The sequence below is a fragment of the Periplaneta americana genome, chromosome 17 (genome assembly GCF_040183065.1).
Source record: "Periplaneta americana isolate PAMFEO1 chromosome 17, P.americana_PAMFEO1_priV1, whole genome shotgun sequence".
Classification (NCBI taxonomy): Eukaryota; Metazoa; Arthropoda; class Insecta; order Blattodea; family Blattidae; genus Periplaneta; species Periplaneta americana.
Genome location: NC_091133.1, coordinates 100,417,189 through 100,437,371, shown reverse-complemented (window position 1 = coordinate 100,437,371; position 20,183 = coordinate 100,417,189). Strand labels below are relative to the sequence as shown.

Here is a 20,183-nt window from a genome sequence, read left to right as displayed (position 1 = left end):
ATTTTCGACATTAATTGATACAAAACTAAGCGCATATGATCAAGATTCAGCGTATTGATTTACGTAATTTATTACGGAATCCGAAATGGTATTTTATTTGAATTTCAGAATACCGCCTAAGTACTTGCATACAGCCACTTATAACTTCAAAAAAATTAAAATCATACGTGTTTTCAATTGATGGTACTAGGGAAAATAAATAAATACTTAAAGAAATGTTACTTCTACCAAAAATAAATAAAATAACGACGTACTTTCGCAATACCCTATTCAAATCAATTAACCATTATGTGACTATTAAATTGACAATGTTTTGTCGCTTTATGTTGTTTCACCCCTGACGTGAAAGGTCTAGAATATCATATAGGCCTACATTTTAATTCCCATGTGATCTGTCATGCTTTTCAATAAATATTTCCGATACCCAGGAAGCCAGTTTTAGTTTGAACCTCGCCAGTCATCATAACAATACTGTTATCCTAAATTATTTGTAATAAATTTTTAAAAATATAATTTTAAATAGGCCAAGGCCCAAGTATAAAGATCTATGAAAAAATTAAGAAAAATACCTTCAACATACGTAACAATACACATCATTATCTATTAAGTATGTGCCAATTAGCGTAAACTTAGTGAACTTTAAATCCTGTAAATACGAAGTGAAAAGAAACTTGTTTATAACTAATTTATTACAAAAGGAATAATATTAATAAATAAACCTTGAAAACCAACAAAGTGAGTGTATGCATCTACAAATTGTAGATAGTTCTGACGTATAGCAGGCATTCCGAATCTTCAAAACTGTAACTTATTTTATGGGATCACAAAACAGCTGTTTACAATGAACTTGAAAATCAACGGCGTAACTTTATTGATATAGCAGGCGAGACCCAACAATTTGGCTAGAATTCTGATACATCACAAACCACAAGTAAGACTTTAAAAATGTAGTTAATACAATATTTAATATTTACTTTGTCATCACTAACCGTAAAAATTTCCAAAGACTGCAACTATTTTTTTTTTTCATTTATTGTCTTGATTTTATTGCCAACACGCACATAGTTTGTAATACATCAAAAATGAACATTTGATACGAACGCAAACATAATTCCATCGACACACACTTATATTGTAACATAAATTTACATTGAAAATCGGCATTAGCACAAACACGTGTACTGTATGGTCTTATTCTTCTTCGTACGTGCCATCGCTCACTCCTTTGTTCTCGCAATCCAAGTTGACGCAATACAGTCGTGCCCGCTCGAAAAAAATCGAAAAATCGAAAGAGGAGAATTGGGAGGGCAAATTTAAAAGTACGCAAACGCATCCTTGCAAGGGGTTGGGGGCTGTACGAAACTAAATATGTGAGCTCCAAGCCTGTTGGCCACTAGTCTCACTGTATGGTCGGCCTCCGGCTGACAGTTAATTACAGTGTTGCCGACGTATGGCTCCAGCTTGTAACTGAAGAAGGCTCTGGCCATACCAATCAGTATTTTAAATAAAAATTCTCCACAAAAGAAGAGATATTGGAAATATTTCACACACTTCTGATACTGGTATTCTAGAAAATTTCCTATAAATTCTGCTTCGATGACTGAAGTGGTTTCTTTTCAGATTCTATTCATATCTTGAAACTAGTTGTCCATTTGTCCTTGTTTTATTTCCGTTTGAACAGGATGGTTTGATGTATTTTTTAATAGCTCTAATTATCTCAACTTCTCTGAGTTTTTTCTTCCCCCCCCCCCCCCCCCTCCATAATTGAAGAGTAGTGCTACTAGAATTTGTAGACAGTGCTTGCAGGAATAAGATTCGATTAGTTATTACACCAACATTATGTTGTAAAACAACGAACCATGAATATATATATATATATATATATTCATGGTTCATGTCTATCTCTCTCTCTCTCTCCCCTCCCCCCTCTCTCGCTCTCTCTCTCTCTCTCTCTTTCTCTCCAGAAAATCATTACAGACGCTAAGTAATTATAAATAAAATATAATTGAAACTGATGTGCAAATAATTTGCTATTATTTACTTGTTTAGTTTAGTCTTGTTCGAATCCTGTCTGGGAAGGAAACTATTTTTTGTTCCTCATTCAAATTTATTCCCAATACTTTTCGATTGCTGGTAAAATTCATGTTCTGGGAATAATAAGTTAATTAAGTAGTAAAATATCGCTGCAATGGAAAAGTATTGGGAATAAATCTGAATAAGGAACAAAAAAAAGTTTCCTTCCCAGGCAGGATTCGAACCACGAAAGTTTTAGTTACCAGTCTATCGTTCTCTGGAGTGAACAAGGCTCTGAAATCAGCTACAAGGGTCGGTCCGGTTTTTTTTTGCCACTATTGTACATACTTAAAAAATAAAAACAAAGAATGCATTTCTAATTACAACTTCATGGCAGGCAAACTCGTCTAAAAATGTACCTGAAATGGTGGTGTTTCCATTATTTAGTCTATCTCCTTTACTTAGATGGTGTATGCTCAACCTTTCACACTTCCTTTATTGATGCCTTTTAATTCTGCAACTCTCTATCAGTTACGAAAACAATTCAGAAACCAGTTTTCTGCTGATAACCAAAATTACTCTACATTTGATCACATTGTGACAAAATTGTTTGTTTGACATACCATGCTTGCTGCAGATTATGTACCGTACGGTATGCACTTAAGGAAATGATTTGTTTTCTTTTTAAAAATTGTTTAATTTACCGTTAGTAAAATGTAAGTTGTTTAGAACGGATACCATTAAAAACTACCAATTCAGCTGAAATTATCATCCTGATTTAGTGCTTCATTACCAAAGCTGAAAGCCATCTTTATTTATTACAATGCAATTTGTGATTAAGTAGCATAGAAGAGAGCGATATTTTCTTAATTGTTGTTGACAGATGTTAGTATCAAAGTATTTTATCTCCCACAATAATCATTAGGCCTACATGTGATCACAGCTTGAAAAATATTCTTACTTCCACTTACTTTTAATAGAATAGTGTCACTGTGAAATGTTTCGCATTTAAATTTCTGTTTATAAATGCCTCCTTTTGCATTGACAGGTTCCTACTATTTCAGTGAAGCAGCTTGCTTTGAGGCTGAAAGAGTATGATGAAAGAGTATATATATATATATATATATATATATATATATATATATATATATATAATATATTGCTTTGTGGAGCTCACAAACACTGTTTCAAAATTTAAGCTGCTGTAGTTATGATAATGACTATATAATAATTAAATAATTGAGTAATTGTTACTGTTTTTGGATGTCACAGTTAAGATCAGATACATACTTTCTTTAAGAGAGCTATGTCAAGAAGTAGTTTACTGGCTGAAAAAAGTTAATATTTTGAGTTGTTATTTGTAAAATATGATGTATTCTTAGATTTAAAAACTCTTTTTCAACAGTAAAAAGTTTAACTTGTTACTCTTAAAACTTTTTCCTGTTAGTCATTTCGTTACTATAGCAACATAGATTTAAATGTGCATAAAATAAAGAAAGTTACTTTATTAAAATTGTAAGCCAGAGTAAACAAAATTTCTGTCTACCATTACTGGTTCCTGGCAACTTTACTATGTACAAGTGTGTGGAAGTTTTATACATTTTTTGTATTGGGGCATCTGTCAACAGAAAAATTACTATTTAGTGATATGGGATTTTGATTATTCTTTATATTGAGAGAAGAACAAATATCAATAAATATTCCTCCTAAAATTAACAGAAAATATTGTTAATTTGATTCTTTTTAACAGTTCCTGTGCAAGCAAACGTAACCCTGACGCGTACAATTTATCCAATTGGAAGTGATATATCAATTCCCTGTGATGTCGATGGCTACCCCATTCCTCAGGTAGTGTGGTATAAGGATGAACAGTTATTGGAAGCAAATGAAAGGATACACATAACAGGTAAGTTCAGTTATATTAAAAGAAAATGAGTTTAAACTTGCTTAAATAACCATTCTTCTACTATACTCTGACTGCATTTTCCGATTGTTACAAAAAAAGTTTTTTCTGAAAATATAAAATTGAAATATGGACAATGTTGATAAATGTATTTGTGAATTTATATATACATATATATATATATATATATATATACATATATATATATATATATATATATATATATATATAATTTAAGTACCAAACAAATACTAAAATCAGTCTATTTTTATTTTTAAGCATCGTAGATACATTTATGTGTTAAATTTATTGTGAAATAATATGCAAGATATGTAGGTATAGTAGGATTTTTCAAAGGATCCCCAGTCGGTCTCTTTTGTTGCTAGAAGAACTTAGCCGCACGGTCCACCCCGGTCATTAAGGGACGCGTGCGGAAATTTCTAGGCGCGCAGTTGTCACATTTTACATTGACTTCTCCACGTGGCGTGGGTATGAAACAATCGTATATTTATTTCTATACAACAAATTGTACTTTACTTCAATCAGTCACGAATTAATGAATGGTTAATTTTGAGTTACTGTGTGCATAAATCCGTTATAGAATCATTGTACGGTCAACTTCTTCAAACTAATATATTTTCATACTTAGACTATAATAATAATAATAATAATAATAATTATTATTATTATTATTATTATTATTATTATTATTATTATTATTATTATAACACCGAAAGAATATTGTCAATTTGTGTTTCGTGTCTAAATTCGCAGCGACATTTTTCTTCTCTTACCTCTATTCGTCGTCACTCTTTCCTAAATGAATCACAAATTTCTCTTGGTTACTGTCCCTGTCGTGCTTCATATATAATTTCCTTCCGTTTTAATTGCATGTTGAACACAGGAGGACCGATTGTTGCAGCTCCATCACGCAGAAGTTAACACACTAGACTCAAGTCGGGATAATATTGTTTTTCCTAACATTAGACTTCAGTTGATGCCATATCATTTCCCAAGGTCGACCTGGTTGGCGCAGTTGGTATAGCGCTGATCTTCTATGCCCGAGGTTTCGGTTTCGATCCCGGGCTAGGTCGATGGCGTTTGTGTTCTTAAATGCGACAGGCTCATGTTAGTAGATTTACTGGCATGTAAAAGAACTCCTGCAGGATAAAATTCCGGCACACCGGCGACGCTGATATAACCTCGGCAGTTGCGAGCGTCGTTAAATAAAACATGACATTTAACATTCCCAAAGGATTTAGAACACAGTGGTACAGAGGAAATCGGAACACAACGTGTCCATATGAGGCTGGGAGCTCCTCCACTGCATGTTTCTTACTGCATGGCTGATTTGATAGCCTGCAACATAACTCCCTTGATGGGTATGGGGTTGGGTAGCGTTATATTATTGTCCTAATAAAGTTAATTATGTCTTTAAAATTGTTGTTCATCTATCATTGCTATCTTGGGATTGTAAACAACTAAGTAATTTACAATATACTCCACGAAATAATAATAATAATAATAATAATAATAATAATAATAATAATAATAATAATAATAATAATAATAAAATTACAGAAGACTTTCAAACAGCGAACAAAAACGCTTGTGAATTGTTTGAACATATTAAGAAAGACTGCAGTAAGTTTTAGCATTCAGGGGAGAATTGGCAACATTTATGTTTGCCTCAGAAAGCGGAAACAGAGATTGCCCCATCCCCCAAGTGGGCAGAAAAGGTTGAGGGGACCGTCTTACTTCAAAAGACAACCGCTCAGCGTGCGGTAGCCTCTGTCTTTAACTGGGGATGCATAGAGCGAGCCTACTATATAACATTTTTTGTAGCCATCTTTTAGGTATGTATGATAAAAATAATTCTGTGAAGTTTATAAATAGTATACAGCAATTAGTTCGTTAATGTTATAGAATAGATGTAAATTAAATGATCTCCACCTTGTGGGTATGAAGTATACTTCCTTTCGTATTTAGCTTTGATTTCGCAAACTATTTAAAATAAATTATATTGTGCAGCAAAATTATTAATAGAGAAATATTATGAACAAGTAATATTAAATAATAAGCTAGTGAAAATGTCTTGCTGCGGAATTTTAAATAATAAACATTTGATTCCTGATTGTCCAAGAAAAACAACAGTGACTATCTTCAGACTAGTGACTGGACATGACTGTTTAGCAACACATCTCTTCAGAATTAAAATTTATACATCAACAAAATATGTCTCTGCAGAGAAGAAGAGTCAATTATGAACTTGCAGCAAATACTGCAAAGTTATCAACATTTCAGATAAAAGTGTTAACATCACATACGTACCGGTACTGTTTCCAGCATATTAGAAAACAAGTGGGGAAAATCGAATTTTTTGAGCATCTGAGAAATAATTATAATTTTCTTTCAGAAAACCACCGTCTATTAATAGAGCGAGCAAATGGAAGTGATGCTGGAACATATAGATGCTTAGCTTCCAATCAATATGGGCAGTCATCTAGCTCAATCACCATAGCAGTAGAAGGTAAGATCATGTATGCTTTTAAATCCGCAAAGTTGCGTATTCATGTTCTACTATGATTTAAATTTAAATTTGTTATATACCAGTACTTCAGCATAGTTCATACCAGTTTCAGTTCAAGGTAAGTTCGTTCTCTCATCGCATCTTCAATCCGTCAGAATGCTTCCTATGAGGTTTATGAGGAGGTTGGTTGCGTCTCTTCTGATGGCTCTACTAGACGTGCTGATATCATCATAATTGATCGGCAGAAGGATAAGGATGTCATTCTTGATCACACAATCTGTTTTGAGATGCATGAACAACAGCCACAAGAGGTGTGTCGTGAAAAACAAGTCATATATGAGCCTTGTTGTCAGTATCTTGGAGCACAATACCACATCACACATTGGACAGTTTTTGGGCTCATGTTCGGTGTCCATAGCACGATCCCACGAGAAACTTCAAATCAACTTAAACAATTTAAAATTTCTGATGCAATGATTGATGCCATAGGATCTCATGTGTTAAAATCATCCTTAGCTATAATTAGTAGGCTAATCATTTGTACCCAACAAACTTTTATTGTAAATGATTTCCTATGTTTTCGTATCATTTATCTTAATGTTTTCTTTTTCCTTTCAAATTTTCACACAATTGGTTTTAATGATTATTCTTTATGAATTGATTAATAGGCCGATCTATTCGAACCCTTATTTAGGACGACTTTTTTTTATTTTATTTATTTATTTTTGGAAACAAATAACAGGTTCGTTGAAGCCTAGTACTTGAAGTAGACGGAGAAATTAATATATGAAATGCATTGAATTATCGATCGATATTGCATGAATCACAAGACTAAAGATAGTTCTGCTAGGTATAATGTTATTATATTATGTAATTTTATAAAAATTACTTTTGAGGGAAATTTCAAATATGATTTCGAATTGAATTGAATTTATGGAAGGGGGCACCATGGCCCAGCACTGCGACCTGTTATGGTCTATTGTGCTAACCCTCAAGCTAGGCGCATTCCCAAACCCACACTGGCTGACTACACTAAGGTTTGCTGCGTATCCAGGTGTCGAGCAGGCAACCTCCCTTGTCCCTAGGCCAGCCCCTCCGTGCATCATCAGGCGGCGATCAGGGAATGCTATGGAATGATGACGAAATGGAGAAATGGTGATGGAATGATGTAAATGCCTAATATGGGGAAAAACGGGAGAACCCCGAGAAAAATCCCAACTGCAACCTTGTCAGTTACAAGTGACACTATGGATTTTTCGATGAAAAATCCCAGACTTAACTGGGACTCGAACACGGGCCACCTGCTGACAGGTCAGAGGTCTGATCACTCAACCACCGCAGGGATTTTCAAATATGATTAGCCTAAACACTCTTTCCGCGTTGTGAGATACCGTGTGAAAATAAATTACGTTTTTTCCATTTAAAATACAATATATACAATTCCAGGAGCTGTCAGGTGTTTGTCATTTTTTATAGTGACGAGAATCTGTCATACATAGTTAGCAAGTCTCTGTTTCATCAGACGTGAGACTAAGAAGGAATTTCTTTTTGCTTCATGAATCCTGTATGTAGGCTATGTCGTTATTTCTCATTAATGTAGAATTCGTCATAAATGTAACATGTAAGCACATTATGGAGTAGTCTATATGTCATTTTTTTTTTTCAATACCACCAGGTTGTCATTTGACATTTCTAGTCTCGAAAAATCGAAAAAGGAGAATTGGGAGGACAAATTTAAAAGGTACGCAAACGCGTCCTTGCAAGGGGTTGGGGGGGTGTACGAAATTAAATGTGTGAGCTCCAAGCCTGTTGGCCACTAGTCTCACTGCGAGTTACGCTGCTCCACTGAAGGAGCTCTAGAAAATTTTGAAGGGGAAAACCGAAAATGGACGTAACCTCTTAGGTACCACATACTCGATGGGGACGGAAATGTATTCTAGTCTCTCCTCGGATTTGCTTATATTTGTAACCCACTTTTGAGGTTGGGGTACCTGGAAGGCGGAGTTACGTTGCCCCAATGATGATATTATGATAGAATGATTATGAAGTGCCAGGAAAGTCTTAAACCTAAGCTTAACCTAATTTCCAGACCATGGACGAACACAGGAACATTCCCCTTTAAGAAAAAATTCTTGTGATCTTGTGATCTAACCGGGACCTCATGAACTGTAGTCAGAATCTCTGCTGGTGTACTGGTATTTTGTGTTGCAAGAAACAATTTATAAATGTATTTGTTTCAGGCGTTTATATCCATCCAAACTGCACAGACAACCCATTCTTTGCCAATTGCCAGCTCATTGTGGCTGGGCAGTATTGCACACATAAATACTACGCCCGTTTCTGCTGCAAGTCCTGTACACAAGCTGGACAGCTTCCATCCTACGGCCCTCACTTGGAGAAATCATCAGGTACAGGCATAAACAAGAGCAGGAGGAAATGACACTCACCGCTAGTCACGCCCACTGTTGAGTGGCACAGTAAATGATCGTTACGTTAAAACAGACTGCTGAGACAGTGTTACGTGTTCCTGCTGCATTTGCATCATTTTCTTTGAAATATTATATTATTAAAGTAACAAATCTCATTCCATGTGTAAATTAAGAACAATAGTAACTGATAAGTAAATTATAACAACATCCAAATCATGACAAAAAGCATTGCTTTGAACTCAGTTTGTATCTAAGTTATATTAATCGTCAACTCTATTGAGTTGCATCCATTTTATCTAAGTCTAAATGTACAGTGGTGAACAGTCAACTAACTAGAGAAAGGAAAACACTAATTATATGGTCTTTGATGTTACTAAATTTTTATTTTTTGTGAGAGCCCCTCGACAAAAATTTACTTACAATTACAACATGTACTATAGACAAAATTCGGAACATTATGACATGAGATAAAAATTTTGGAATACCTACGACTATTTCTTTCATCACAAAATTCTTATTTCATAATACTGTGAATTATTTTTTCTACCTGTAAGTAAAATGAAAATAAAAAATTTATAAGTTAATAAAAACATAAATGAAGAAAGAAGTAAATAAATTTTTATATTATTATGATTATCACTTTAAAGCCATGCTAATAACTTGCATGGAGTAGAAATTTTATAGTTTTTTGTTTTTTAATTCGACCACTTGAAAGTTTCTGCTTTTCTTTGTATTTTAATAACTACATTTTTTTAAATTTGTTAACTAGAAATTAAAACTTTTGTGTTAAAAGACCTATGACAAAAATATTTTGAAGGAAAATGTGATGAATCTAATCAATATTACTTAATCCACATAAGTTACTGCATATTTAGAGTATTATTTAGTAACTCCCAATGAAAGAATGTATCTATAAATGACAGATATATTAGGTGGTTTCAGTAATGCTGAAAATTTAGAAGTTTATTAAAATTCCACGGTAGATATAAACTAATTGAATTCGTAAATAACGTATTGTAAGAGATACTGTACCTGCCAACGACTATGGGGGACTCTTGTGAAAAATATTAATTGATTTGTGGCCATAGAGTCCTTAAAATGAAATATCTGCTATGGTGAGATAATTCACTTAAGTGCCTTAATCAGTACGTTATATTAAAGATATTGATTATAGACAATAGTGCCCAAAATGCGTAACTAATATTGTATAATTTAATGGGCAATGTTAAATAGTGTAAATTGTATGTCATTGTGTATAGATAAAATGCTTTCTCTGGGTAAAGCTTCATATTTACTTCTCCATTTTCAGCCTACTATTTTACATGGAAACCACTGAAGTAAAGCAATTTGGAAGACAATGTTGTAACTAACATACAGTACCTATCAGATTTTTAATATAACAAAGAGCAAAAGGCCCAGAAGCATGCGACCATGTGCAGCCCATCTGTACCATAACCAGTCAAAGACTTTCCATTAACGTACTTCTTCGGTCTCTACTCTCTTTTAATTCCTCTCTTTTTTTATAAGAAACTTTCAGATATCTTAACCATAGAGATTTGTGTATGCCTTTGTAATTTTGTGTGTGAATGATTCAATTTAGAGACTCATCCGACGGTGATGCTCACAGAACCCCACTGCCACTTGTTTATTCTTGTAAGACACTTTAAGTGTCGTAAAATTTATGTTAATTTGTTGTGTACATTATTTAGTGCCTTTCTAGAAATTAAATTATCGTTATAGTGAATATATGATAAAAGTGATGTCTTTGATGTGCCTTTTCTTTGTCATACAAACTGAGATTTTTAATGTGAAAATAATGTATGTTATTTTACGAGTGGAATAATTCTATTTCCACAGTATTTTGCTATTAGTAACATGTACATACGTCAAAATGAAAATAAATAAGTACTTTATTATATATTCTGTTTTTATTTTACCATAGTATTCCTCTTAACCTTGGTACCTGTTTTGGTCACTAGACATAGAATTTATTCACCATAAAGATTTTTACAAATCATAGCTTCGACAATCTTATTTCTAGACCTTAATCTAGTTTCTGATTATACCGGTACTGTAAGCATATTTATGAATTTGTAATATTGTTATTGCAGGACATCTGCTGACACGGTTTAAGAAGGATTACAACTAAGATAGTATAAAAATAATACCAATAATAATAATAATAATAATAATAATAATAATAATAATACATCTTGATTACACAACTTTTAACACTGTATCACTTCGGAATATGTATGATAAGAACTTTCTTGTGTTAAATTTTTAACGTACCTTGTTAACATGTTTCGACCTATTTTCGGTCATCTTCGGAACTGGTCGTTGTTGGTCTTGGCGCCTCTTGTTTCCTGTGTGGGTGCGTTCGTAGTGTAGAGTCAAAGAGTGTATGTGTTTTGAAATTGAGTTGTGTGTTGAGAATATCGTTGGGGTGTATACGAACTCAAATGTAACACCTGCAACAATTTCTACATAGGACAGACAGGCAGATCATTTCAAACACGTTACAAAGAACACATCACAGCCATAACAAAATTACAAAACACCTCCACATATGCAGAACACATCACAAATGCCAACCATACCTACAGAGACATCAACGCAGACATGGAAATACTGCACATCCAACCAAAAAGCCAGAAACTCAACAGACTAGAACAATATGAAATATACAGACACATGAAAACACACCCCAACGATATTCTCAACGCACAACTCAATTTCAAAACACATACACTCTTTGACTCTACACTACGAACGCATCCACACAGAAAACAAGAGGCGCCAAGACCAACAACGACCAGTTCCGAAGATGACCGAAAATAGGTCGAAACATGTTAACAAGGTACGTTAAAAATTTAACACAAGAAAGTTCTTATCATACATATTCCGAAGTAGTAATAATAATAATAATAATAATAATAATAATAATAATAATAGAAATGTTTTTAATAGCAGTAACGACCTATATGCTTTTGCAATTACAGCTCGATTCAACGTTAATGGCCCCTGTCCTTGGTTGTTTGGCTAGTGAGCGAGCAGTGTGTTGCGTCATAAGAAGGAAATTTAATCACAAATGTGCATAGGAGGGCAAGAGGAAAGAGGAAGAATGAAAATAATATCTGTGCTCGAAGCTGAGGGGCACTCCTGTCAAGAAAATATAAGTCATCGTGACATTGTTTAGTCAACAGACGTAGTGGTTAGTAAGGGGAAGAATATTGTGTTCTAAGACGGAATGTACTGCAACATGATAAGAAGGAAGCTTAACATCAATTGAGTCACTGCAGACCACCCCTTAACTCCCCACTCCATCTTCTCCGGCTGAGACAGTAATGCTTTTGTGTGGTACGAGCAAACAGAAAGGTCAGTGACTGATTGTATCAGACGGGCATCACAGCTTTTACGAACTTTCGGGTATCTCTGGTCGCCTAAAATCCGCACTGATACACAGAGCCTTGCTGTGCGTTTGTTTATAAGGTGGTGTAAGCGAAAAGACTTCTCTATCTCTTTCACTTTTCCTCATGCCCAGAGCTGGGCTATATAATTTTAAGTAAGAAACGAAATGTTAAAATAAGATATGTTGAATCTTTCGTACACTACTTTTAACACTTGAATTTAAATAATTGATTAAATGGCGATCTTACTCGTGTTAATTATGTAAGCATGTGCGGCTTACACAAGAAATACATCACACTAACATACGAAAACAAAAAAAAACACACAAGATCGCATCCTCATTCAGAAAACAGAAGTACAACATAGCATACAGAACAGAAAACACACTACAAAGACATCTCAACACACAAACAAATAAATACAACTACACAGGCGTATACAAACTCACATGAAATAATTGCGACAGTTTCTACATTGGACAGACAGTCAGATCATTCCAAACTCGATACAAAGAACACATTAAAGCAATAACCAGAGGGCACAATAAGCTACATCTACATGTGCCGAACACATAACCAATGCTGCGGAGCTGCAGCACCTCCAGACATTTGTGGCTCTTGTCCCGTTTTATGTTGTGTAATACATTTATTATACAGTCTCTATTTAGCGGCTCGAATGTTTTAAAAATTTTCGCTGTCAATAACATGCACGCAATCGTTAGTGAAGTCACTTCCTCCCATGGTGCTGCCAGAGCGAAACCAGAGACAAGGACTATAGGCTGAAGCCACTTCCTCCCCTGGAGCTGCCAGTCTCGTCTCAGATGCTTTGCGCGTTAGTTTTACCCCTCCCCCTGCTAGCCCCTTGCCGTGAATCCAGAGTTTCCAGGCGCTGCAAAATTTGCAGCAGTTTGTCAGTAGCGCGAAGTTTTAAATAGATTTTCTTTAATGTTGTGAGTACAAGTGCAACAATGTTTAATTCTGTACAATATTTACAGTCTATTCAGTTCAGTACCTTAACAATTCAGGAGAAATGTGAAATTAAGTGCCCATCAGTTGAATATCATAATGGAAAGAGCCGCTAAACAAAATACAAAGGCTCCCATATTTTTTGCTAATTTATCCAGTATCCCTTTCTTCTCTCGATATTAGATTAATGTGTTTCAAAGACAATTCCGTCAACTGGGGCAACAAGATGGATTTAAAATAACAGTAAATGTTGTTCATGAGAAGAAGGCGCCATTGCTAGAATGTTTTCAACCATTATGGAATCTGAAACATCTAACAACATCACAATAAATGAATATCCTGAATATCTTGAAGATCCTGAATTCAATTTCTGGCTCAGTTATTTTTTCCATTTATTGATGTATCATGTTTTATATATTATACAACCAACTACAACATCGCCAGTTAGATATTTCTAAGGTTCAAATCTGCATATAAAAATTAAATTATGGTTTATTTAACGACACTCGCAACAGCAGGGGTTATATCAGCGTCGCCGGTGTGTCGGAATTTTGTTCGCAGGATTCTTTTAAATGCCACTAAATCTACTAACATGAGCCTGTCTCATTTAAACACAACTTACAAGATAAGGCGCATGGAACTACCCTTCAAATAAAGTAAGTTGCTTGGTTTATTTTTGTATGCAGCCCCCCTTAATTCAATACTCACGAGCCGCCACTGCTAACCACACATACAATAACATAAATACAGACATGGAAATCCTACACATACAACCCAAAAACCAAAAACTCAACACACTAGAACAATATGAAATATACAGACACACTAAAACATACCCTGATCAAATTATCAACACACAGATCAATTTCAGAACACACACTATTTGACACCACATTTCAACACTTTTCAACAATCGAACGCACCCACACAACAGGCAGCGAAGTTCGAAATAACGCCGAGATCTAGTAGGCTCTGAGGATGGTGTAAAGAAGCACCGAAACAGCTGTAAGCCGCACATGTTTACACAATTAACACGAGTAAGATCGCCATTTAATCAATTATTTAAAATAAGAGATAAATTGAATATCAAAAAGGCTATATGAACAAATAAATGGAAGGTAGTAAATTGTTTTCAACTTGTTCGAAGAATGCCACCGAAAATGGATTATGAACCTATTGGAAGACCAAGGACAAGCCGTGCGTTTTTTTTAAAGCTCTTCAGTAAAGAGCTTCATGCCTTTGGTGCAGCAAAATGAGGGTCGAAAAAAAACGTAAGTAGGTCAACTGTCTGCAAAATGGTGGACAATTAATATTGGCTTCTATTACTGCAGTAATAAATTTAACCTTAAAAGAACCGAACATGTTAAATAGTTTCGACTTCCATGATAATGACATAGAATTATTATTACTAGACGATTTTAACAATAATAAACATTGCAAAAGACCAAAACATGCATTCCGCCATGATGGATCGTGCAGCAAACTCGTAAAGCGATGTTTTGATTTGCTGCAGAGACGGTGAAGCAAATGTAGGCCTAATAAAAGAACGGTCTTGCTGCAGCGCCTTACGTCTTGCTTAAAAAAAACGCACGGAAGATGGAGAAGCTTGAAAATGGACGGATTGATAAGTCCACGTTGATGATGAAGATGATTGTAATATATTTGTATGATTTGAGGCTTTCTCGGCGTTGGTTCGCTAATATGTTTTCGCGGGACATCAGCCGAGTTAAGATTTTGGAATGCTCCAAGCTTTCGACTGCTATCTCTGCAGCCATCTTCAGGGAAGTGATGTCCGGAAAAATCTGCAGTGGCGCAACACAGCATAGAAAAGGAGCATAAAATACTGTTTGACCACACCAAGGTCATTAACAAATCAAGCCACTACTGGGATCGTACAATCAAGGAGGCCATAGAGATCAAGCTGGAGAAAAACAACTTTAACAGAGACAGTGGACTCCAGCTCAGTCAGGCATAGACACCGGCCTTAGACCAACTCAGGCCCTCTTACAATCAAGGTCATGAAGATCACGGACCGAGGACGGCAACCGATTCCAAGCGGCGGAACAGGGCTCGCCGCCCGCCAAACTTCACGCAGTAATCCCGGGAGGGGCGGAGCTTACGAGCGATGACAATTCCCGGCCCCGGATTGGCCGATCCGCCAACCAATCCCGTTTCACCTGAGACAGCCACATCTATATAACCTTTCGACTTTCTGTTCGGACATCACTTCCCTGAAGATGGCTGCAGAGATAGCAGTCGAAAGCTTGGAGCATTCCAAAATCTTAACTCGGCTGATGTCCCGCGAAAACATATTAGCGTGTAATATATTTTTTAGTTGGTTATTCAGTGTCGATGGAATTGGTGATGGCAAAATAGTATTTTGCGAGATGAGGCCGAAAATTCGCCGCAGATTACCTTACATTCACCTTACAGTTAGAGAAAACCCCAGAAAAACTCAACCAGGTTAGCATCCCACGAGGGAATCTAACCCACGCTCAAGCTCAGCCTCGGATCAGTAGCCAAATACGCTACTGCTTGAGTTACTTTAGTGGCCCCCTCCTCTCCTCTCCTCACTGTTCAATGGTTGTAATTATTCGCATGTGTCATAGATATTATATTACGACATTTATCACTAATTACGGACGAGTCCTTGAATTCGTACCTACACTGTTTACTCTGTTCTTCATTTGCAATTTGCGCAGTAACTTAACACTGACCAGAAGATATTTGCGTACACATAATAAAATACATACTGATACTCCATACCCTATTACTTACTGCAGTATAGAACGTGTTAATTTTACGGCATCATTATCATTATTTGCTAAGCCGACAGAATGAACCAGCAAGATTTCGGTTCTCTTCCGCACTGCAATGTAGACCTACGTGGATAACTGAATAAGAAATATCACCGTAAAACTGAGAACATAGGAGCTGTAAATTTTTATGTCTGAGAGAAACAGACGTTCTTTGTCTTTGTGTTTAAACAAAGTTATAGTCATGATGGGAATTGACGGGGGGGGGGGATGTCAGGGATCGTTCGTTCTCTTCCCCCCCCCCCCCGGAGAATCTGGTGACTCCTGCTGAAAAAGTATTAATAATTTTGTCACAGCCACATGACTAATAATGTCATTAATTTCAGGGAGTTATTCTTTGAGATATTTCAAACAAAAATGTTTAATACAATATTGCTTCTTTTTGCTTCCTTTTACGAGATAAAAATTGTTTTATATAAAACATTTCATGGCGTGTTTTGGGATTTCATTTCCAATATGCTTAGTCAATTTAAGAAAGCAGTGTATTATGACGGAAAAAATTTTTGTTTTGTCCTTTAAATGTGCATAAAATTGATCCGAACAAATGAAACTTTTTGTTCCGAAAAGGAACTTTAAAATGTTACATTAGTTCAAATCAAACTTCTGCATATTTAAAGGACAAAACTAAAATTCTTTCAATAATATATTATCAACAATAAACATAATGAAATAAATAAATTCATTAATAAAACTGTATAACCAACCAACAAATCCGGTTTTTACTTTTTTTTATTACATAGCCTATTATCTTTAGTTTTTTTATTTAGATCCATTTTTTGTCTTGTAGTTTTAATAAAGTTTTATGATTTTCAGGTTTATATATGAATAATTTTTTTTTAATGCACTGCTCTCTTAAACTGACTGAGCATATTGGGAATGATCTTCACAAAACTCGCTATGAAATGTTTCATATAAAACAATTTTTATCTCGGAAAGGAACCAAAAACAAGAAAAATTGTATTAAACTTTTTCGTTTGAAATATCTCAAAGAATGAACTTCTGAAATTAATGACATTACTTACGGTTAATTCTGTATGGTTTCCATATTTTATTTGTTACTAATGCAATAAATAACAATAATTCTCCTTTCTTCTTTCAATATAAGTTGAGCGCGACAACAATACGAGAAAACCAATGTCGTTAATTATTGACAGTATTTTTTTTATAGATAATTAAAACTTTAATATGTCCCCCCTCTGGAGAAAATATGCAATTCACACCCTGGTTAAAGTACTTATCGTTTAGATCAAAACCAGTTTTCTTTTAACACTAATTTTTACGGTAAATAATAGGGCCTAATACAATGAAAACTGTCTTAAGCGACCACACATCTTTTTTCTAAAAGACGTCCATTAACACAGGTTCAGTGGCGGTGCGTCCTATGCGTCCAATGGTTCAGGTAAAACAAGAAAAAACAATGTAATTGTTTAAATAAATTTATTTATAATTTACACTATCATTCTTTGTTTCTTGCTCATCTTCAATAAGTTTACTTGCGGCTCTGATGTATTTTTGTCGTATGAAAACTTATGAACCGCAGAGATCGCACACATATACGAATACATGCACTCGTAAGTGCTTCCGAGGTTCAATTTCTCGTCTGAACCTTGCCGAGTCAGCTTCTGGACTTGCTTGCGGGGCGAGAGGCAAGGGGAAATGCTGCATGGCAAACGTGTGGTTGCGCTGGTGTTTGGACCAGCGCAGCTGTAGTCACGTGATCGTGAGACAGCCGACACGCGAAAATCACTTAAATTAAGAATATTTTGAGATAGAGTTTGCCTCGCGTAAGTGTATTTAACCATTTTTATCAAACTGTAAAAATTCCCTGCATGAGTAGTTGAAGTTGCGTATTATTATTATTATTATTATTATTATTATTATTATTATTATTATTATTATTATTATTTATTATTTATAGTTCTATTTCATTAGATGTGTCTCCTTCTTACGAATATCTGCTCACTTGCTGTTCATGAGAGAAAGCAGTCTATGAGCATTACTACCTGGTAGGCCTACACTTAGGCCTACAACAAAACTCGCCATTTTTTCAAATTCGTAACATTAATATTGTTTCATTTTAAACTGGCCAGCACTGTAACCAATTTCTGGCTAGCATTGCCTACATTCTACAGAGACTGCACATTTTAATACAACTCTGGAACAACAAAAATTCATGCTATGACTCCTTTTCATTCCCGACAAAATGAAATACAGTATTTGAAATACAGGTTTTTCCAATATACAGTATAAAAATAAGAAAATGCTCGAAGAGAAGAAAAACACGAGAGCCAGGAAACTATTAAAAATTAGGGACAAATACGGGAGATCTTGGGAAATACGGGAGGGTTGGCAACTTTATACATTCTACGTCACAGATCAGTACGTGACTGGTGCCCAATTGACTTCTGCTTGTTTTGACTTAGGCCTACCTGTCGAAAAGGGAAGCCGTACAGCCGACAGCGTTGCTGTTTGAGTTCAAGACGTCATTGATTCATGGGACTAAACGACAAAGTTTCTGCCGTTGTATTGTATTGTATTGTATTGTATTGTATTTATTTACATTCCATGGTATTCGTACATCACTTCACAGCTAGAATATGGAACATGTCAAACGGAGGAAAAAAACATCTTAATAGTACTATAAAGTCTTAATTATTCACGATTGTATGGATATATTACGTCCTCATACAGGAGAGACAATTTTAGCATCGTGCGAAAACAATTTAGGGAACGAACTTGTGACTGCCATTTCAACTCACAGAATGACGATCAAGTGAGGCGAACTGGACAACTATAACAACGGTACACGATATAACAACAATGCACCAACAACAATTACTAATGCTATGAACATTAACAATAATAAATAATTACAATATAACTTATAGTATTATACAAATATATACCATTATTATTTACGTTTACAATACTAGGCGGAACTTTAATTTAAGTTACCATTAAGAAAGCAAAAATGTTTCACAACTGCAGGTTTAAAACACAGTATTAGTCCAGGACCAAGATAATAGAACTCAATAATCAAAATTCCCCTGAATTTTCAATATTTTTCGTTATTAAGTTCAATAAAAATAAACATCTGCTTATAAATGACATTTGATGGTCTACAGCAGCCGTGGCGAAAACGTCATCGTGCGCCGAGCCACTGTGTAAGCTGCAACGTGCATAGCACCTATGGAGGGAGACGGACACCCGAAGGGAAAGTGAAGCAACTGTCTGACTTATTAACGGATTTTCGTTTTCCTTACGTCAAGCACTTAAATACAATTTTATACAGTACAAGGCTACAAACTAATATTTAGTACGTGTAACGAAGAAAGAAATGAAGAATGAAACATAGGACACATTATCACAACCTAAAATTAACTGTCTTCAGAATGTCTCTGCGACAGAGTTTCAAAATCAGGATCACGAAGGTATTTGTCTGTCAGTCGTGATCTAAATTTGGTTTTTACTATTTTCATTGTTGAAAATAATTTTTCAAAAACGTAAGTTGTAGCGAACATGGCTTCAAAAGAGCAAGCGAAAGAACGAAGCTTCGGATATTTATTTTTGGTAAAGATTTGAAAAGTTCAACATTTGTCAAGTCCTTACATCTAGCTTTCATTTAACATCACATTGTAAGTCTGTGAGTTTAAATTGAAGATCTAACCGTGCATCTGCTGAAAAAGGATCGGTGTACAGAGATAATAATAATAATAATAATAATAATAATAATAATAATAATAATAATAACAACAACAACACAACCTTTTAATGTTTCATCAGTAACATGTAGTATAATGCCGTTTTATGTTATACAACCATTTTCCTCGTAATACTTGTGAACAAATCATACATTTAATGTTCTCATTCATATTGGCAGCAAAAAAATGCGTCCTCCCATCCCACTTGAAACCTTCGTTTTTGTAGAGGTACATGTATTCGAGAGAGACATTGCGACGATATGCCACTCGCAGATCGGAGACAAATACAAATGGAACGGAGTTTGACTCCAGTGAGTGAGAGGGTCAGGGTTATGGGAGGTAGAAAGCACAGCTTTCACCGCGAGCCACAATGTGCTCGTGAGTCGCATTTTCGCCACCGCTGGTCTACAAGATC

The 20,183-nt window shown here is 35.1% G+C and overlaps 1 protein-coding gene across 5 annotated transcripts in view; it reads left to right on the top strand.

The window, feature by feature from the left end:
- Ppn (proteoglycan-like sulfated glycoprotein papilin) overlaps positions 1 to 10,793 on the top strand; it is a 743,946-nt gene extending 733,153 nt beyond the window's left edge. For all 5 annotated transcript variants that reach the window (XM_069817363.1, XM_069817362.1, XM_069817364.1 and 2 more), the window contains 3 exons: positions 3,764 to 3,919; positions 6,333 to 6,446; positions 8,687 to 10,793. In XM_069817363.1, coding sequence (XP_069673464.1) covers positions 3,764 to 3,919; positions 6,333 to 6,446; positions 8,687 to 8,886 — 470 coding nt within the window. In that variant the 3' untranslated portion in view covers positions 8,887 to 10,793. The remainder of the gene's footprint in view (positions 1 to 3,763; positions 3,920 to 6,332; positions 6,447 to 8,686) is intronic.
- The last annotated feature ends 9,390 nt before the right edge of the window (positions 10,794 to 20,183 follow it).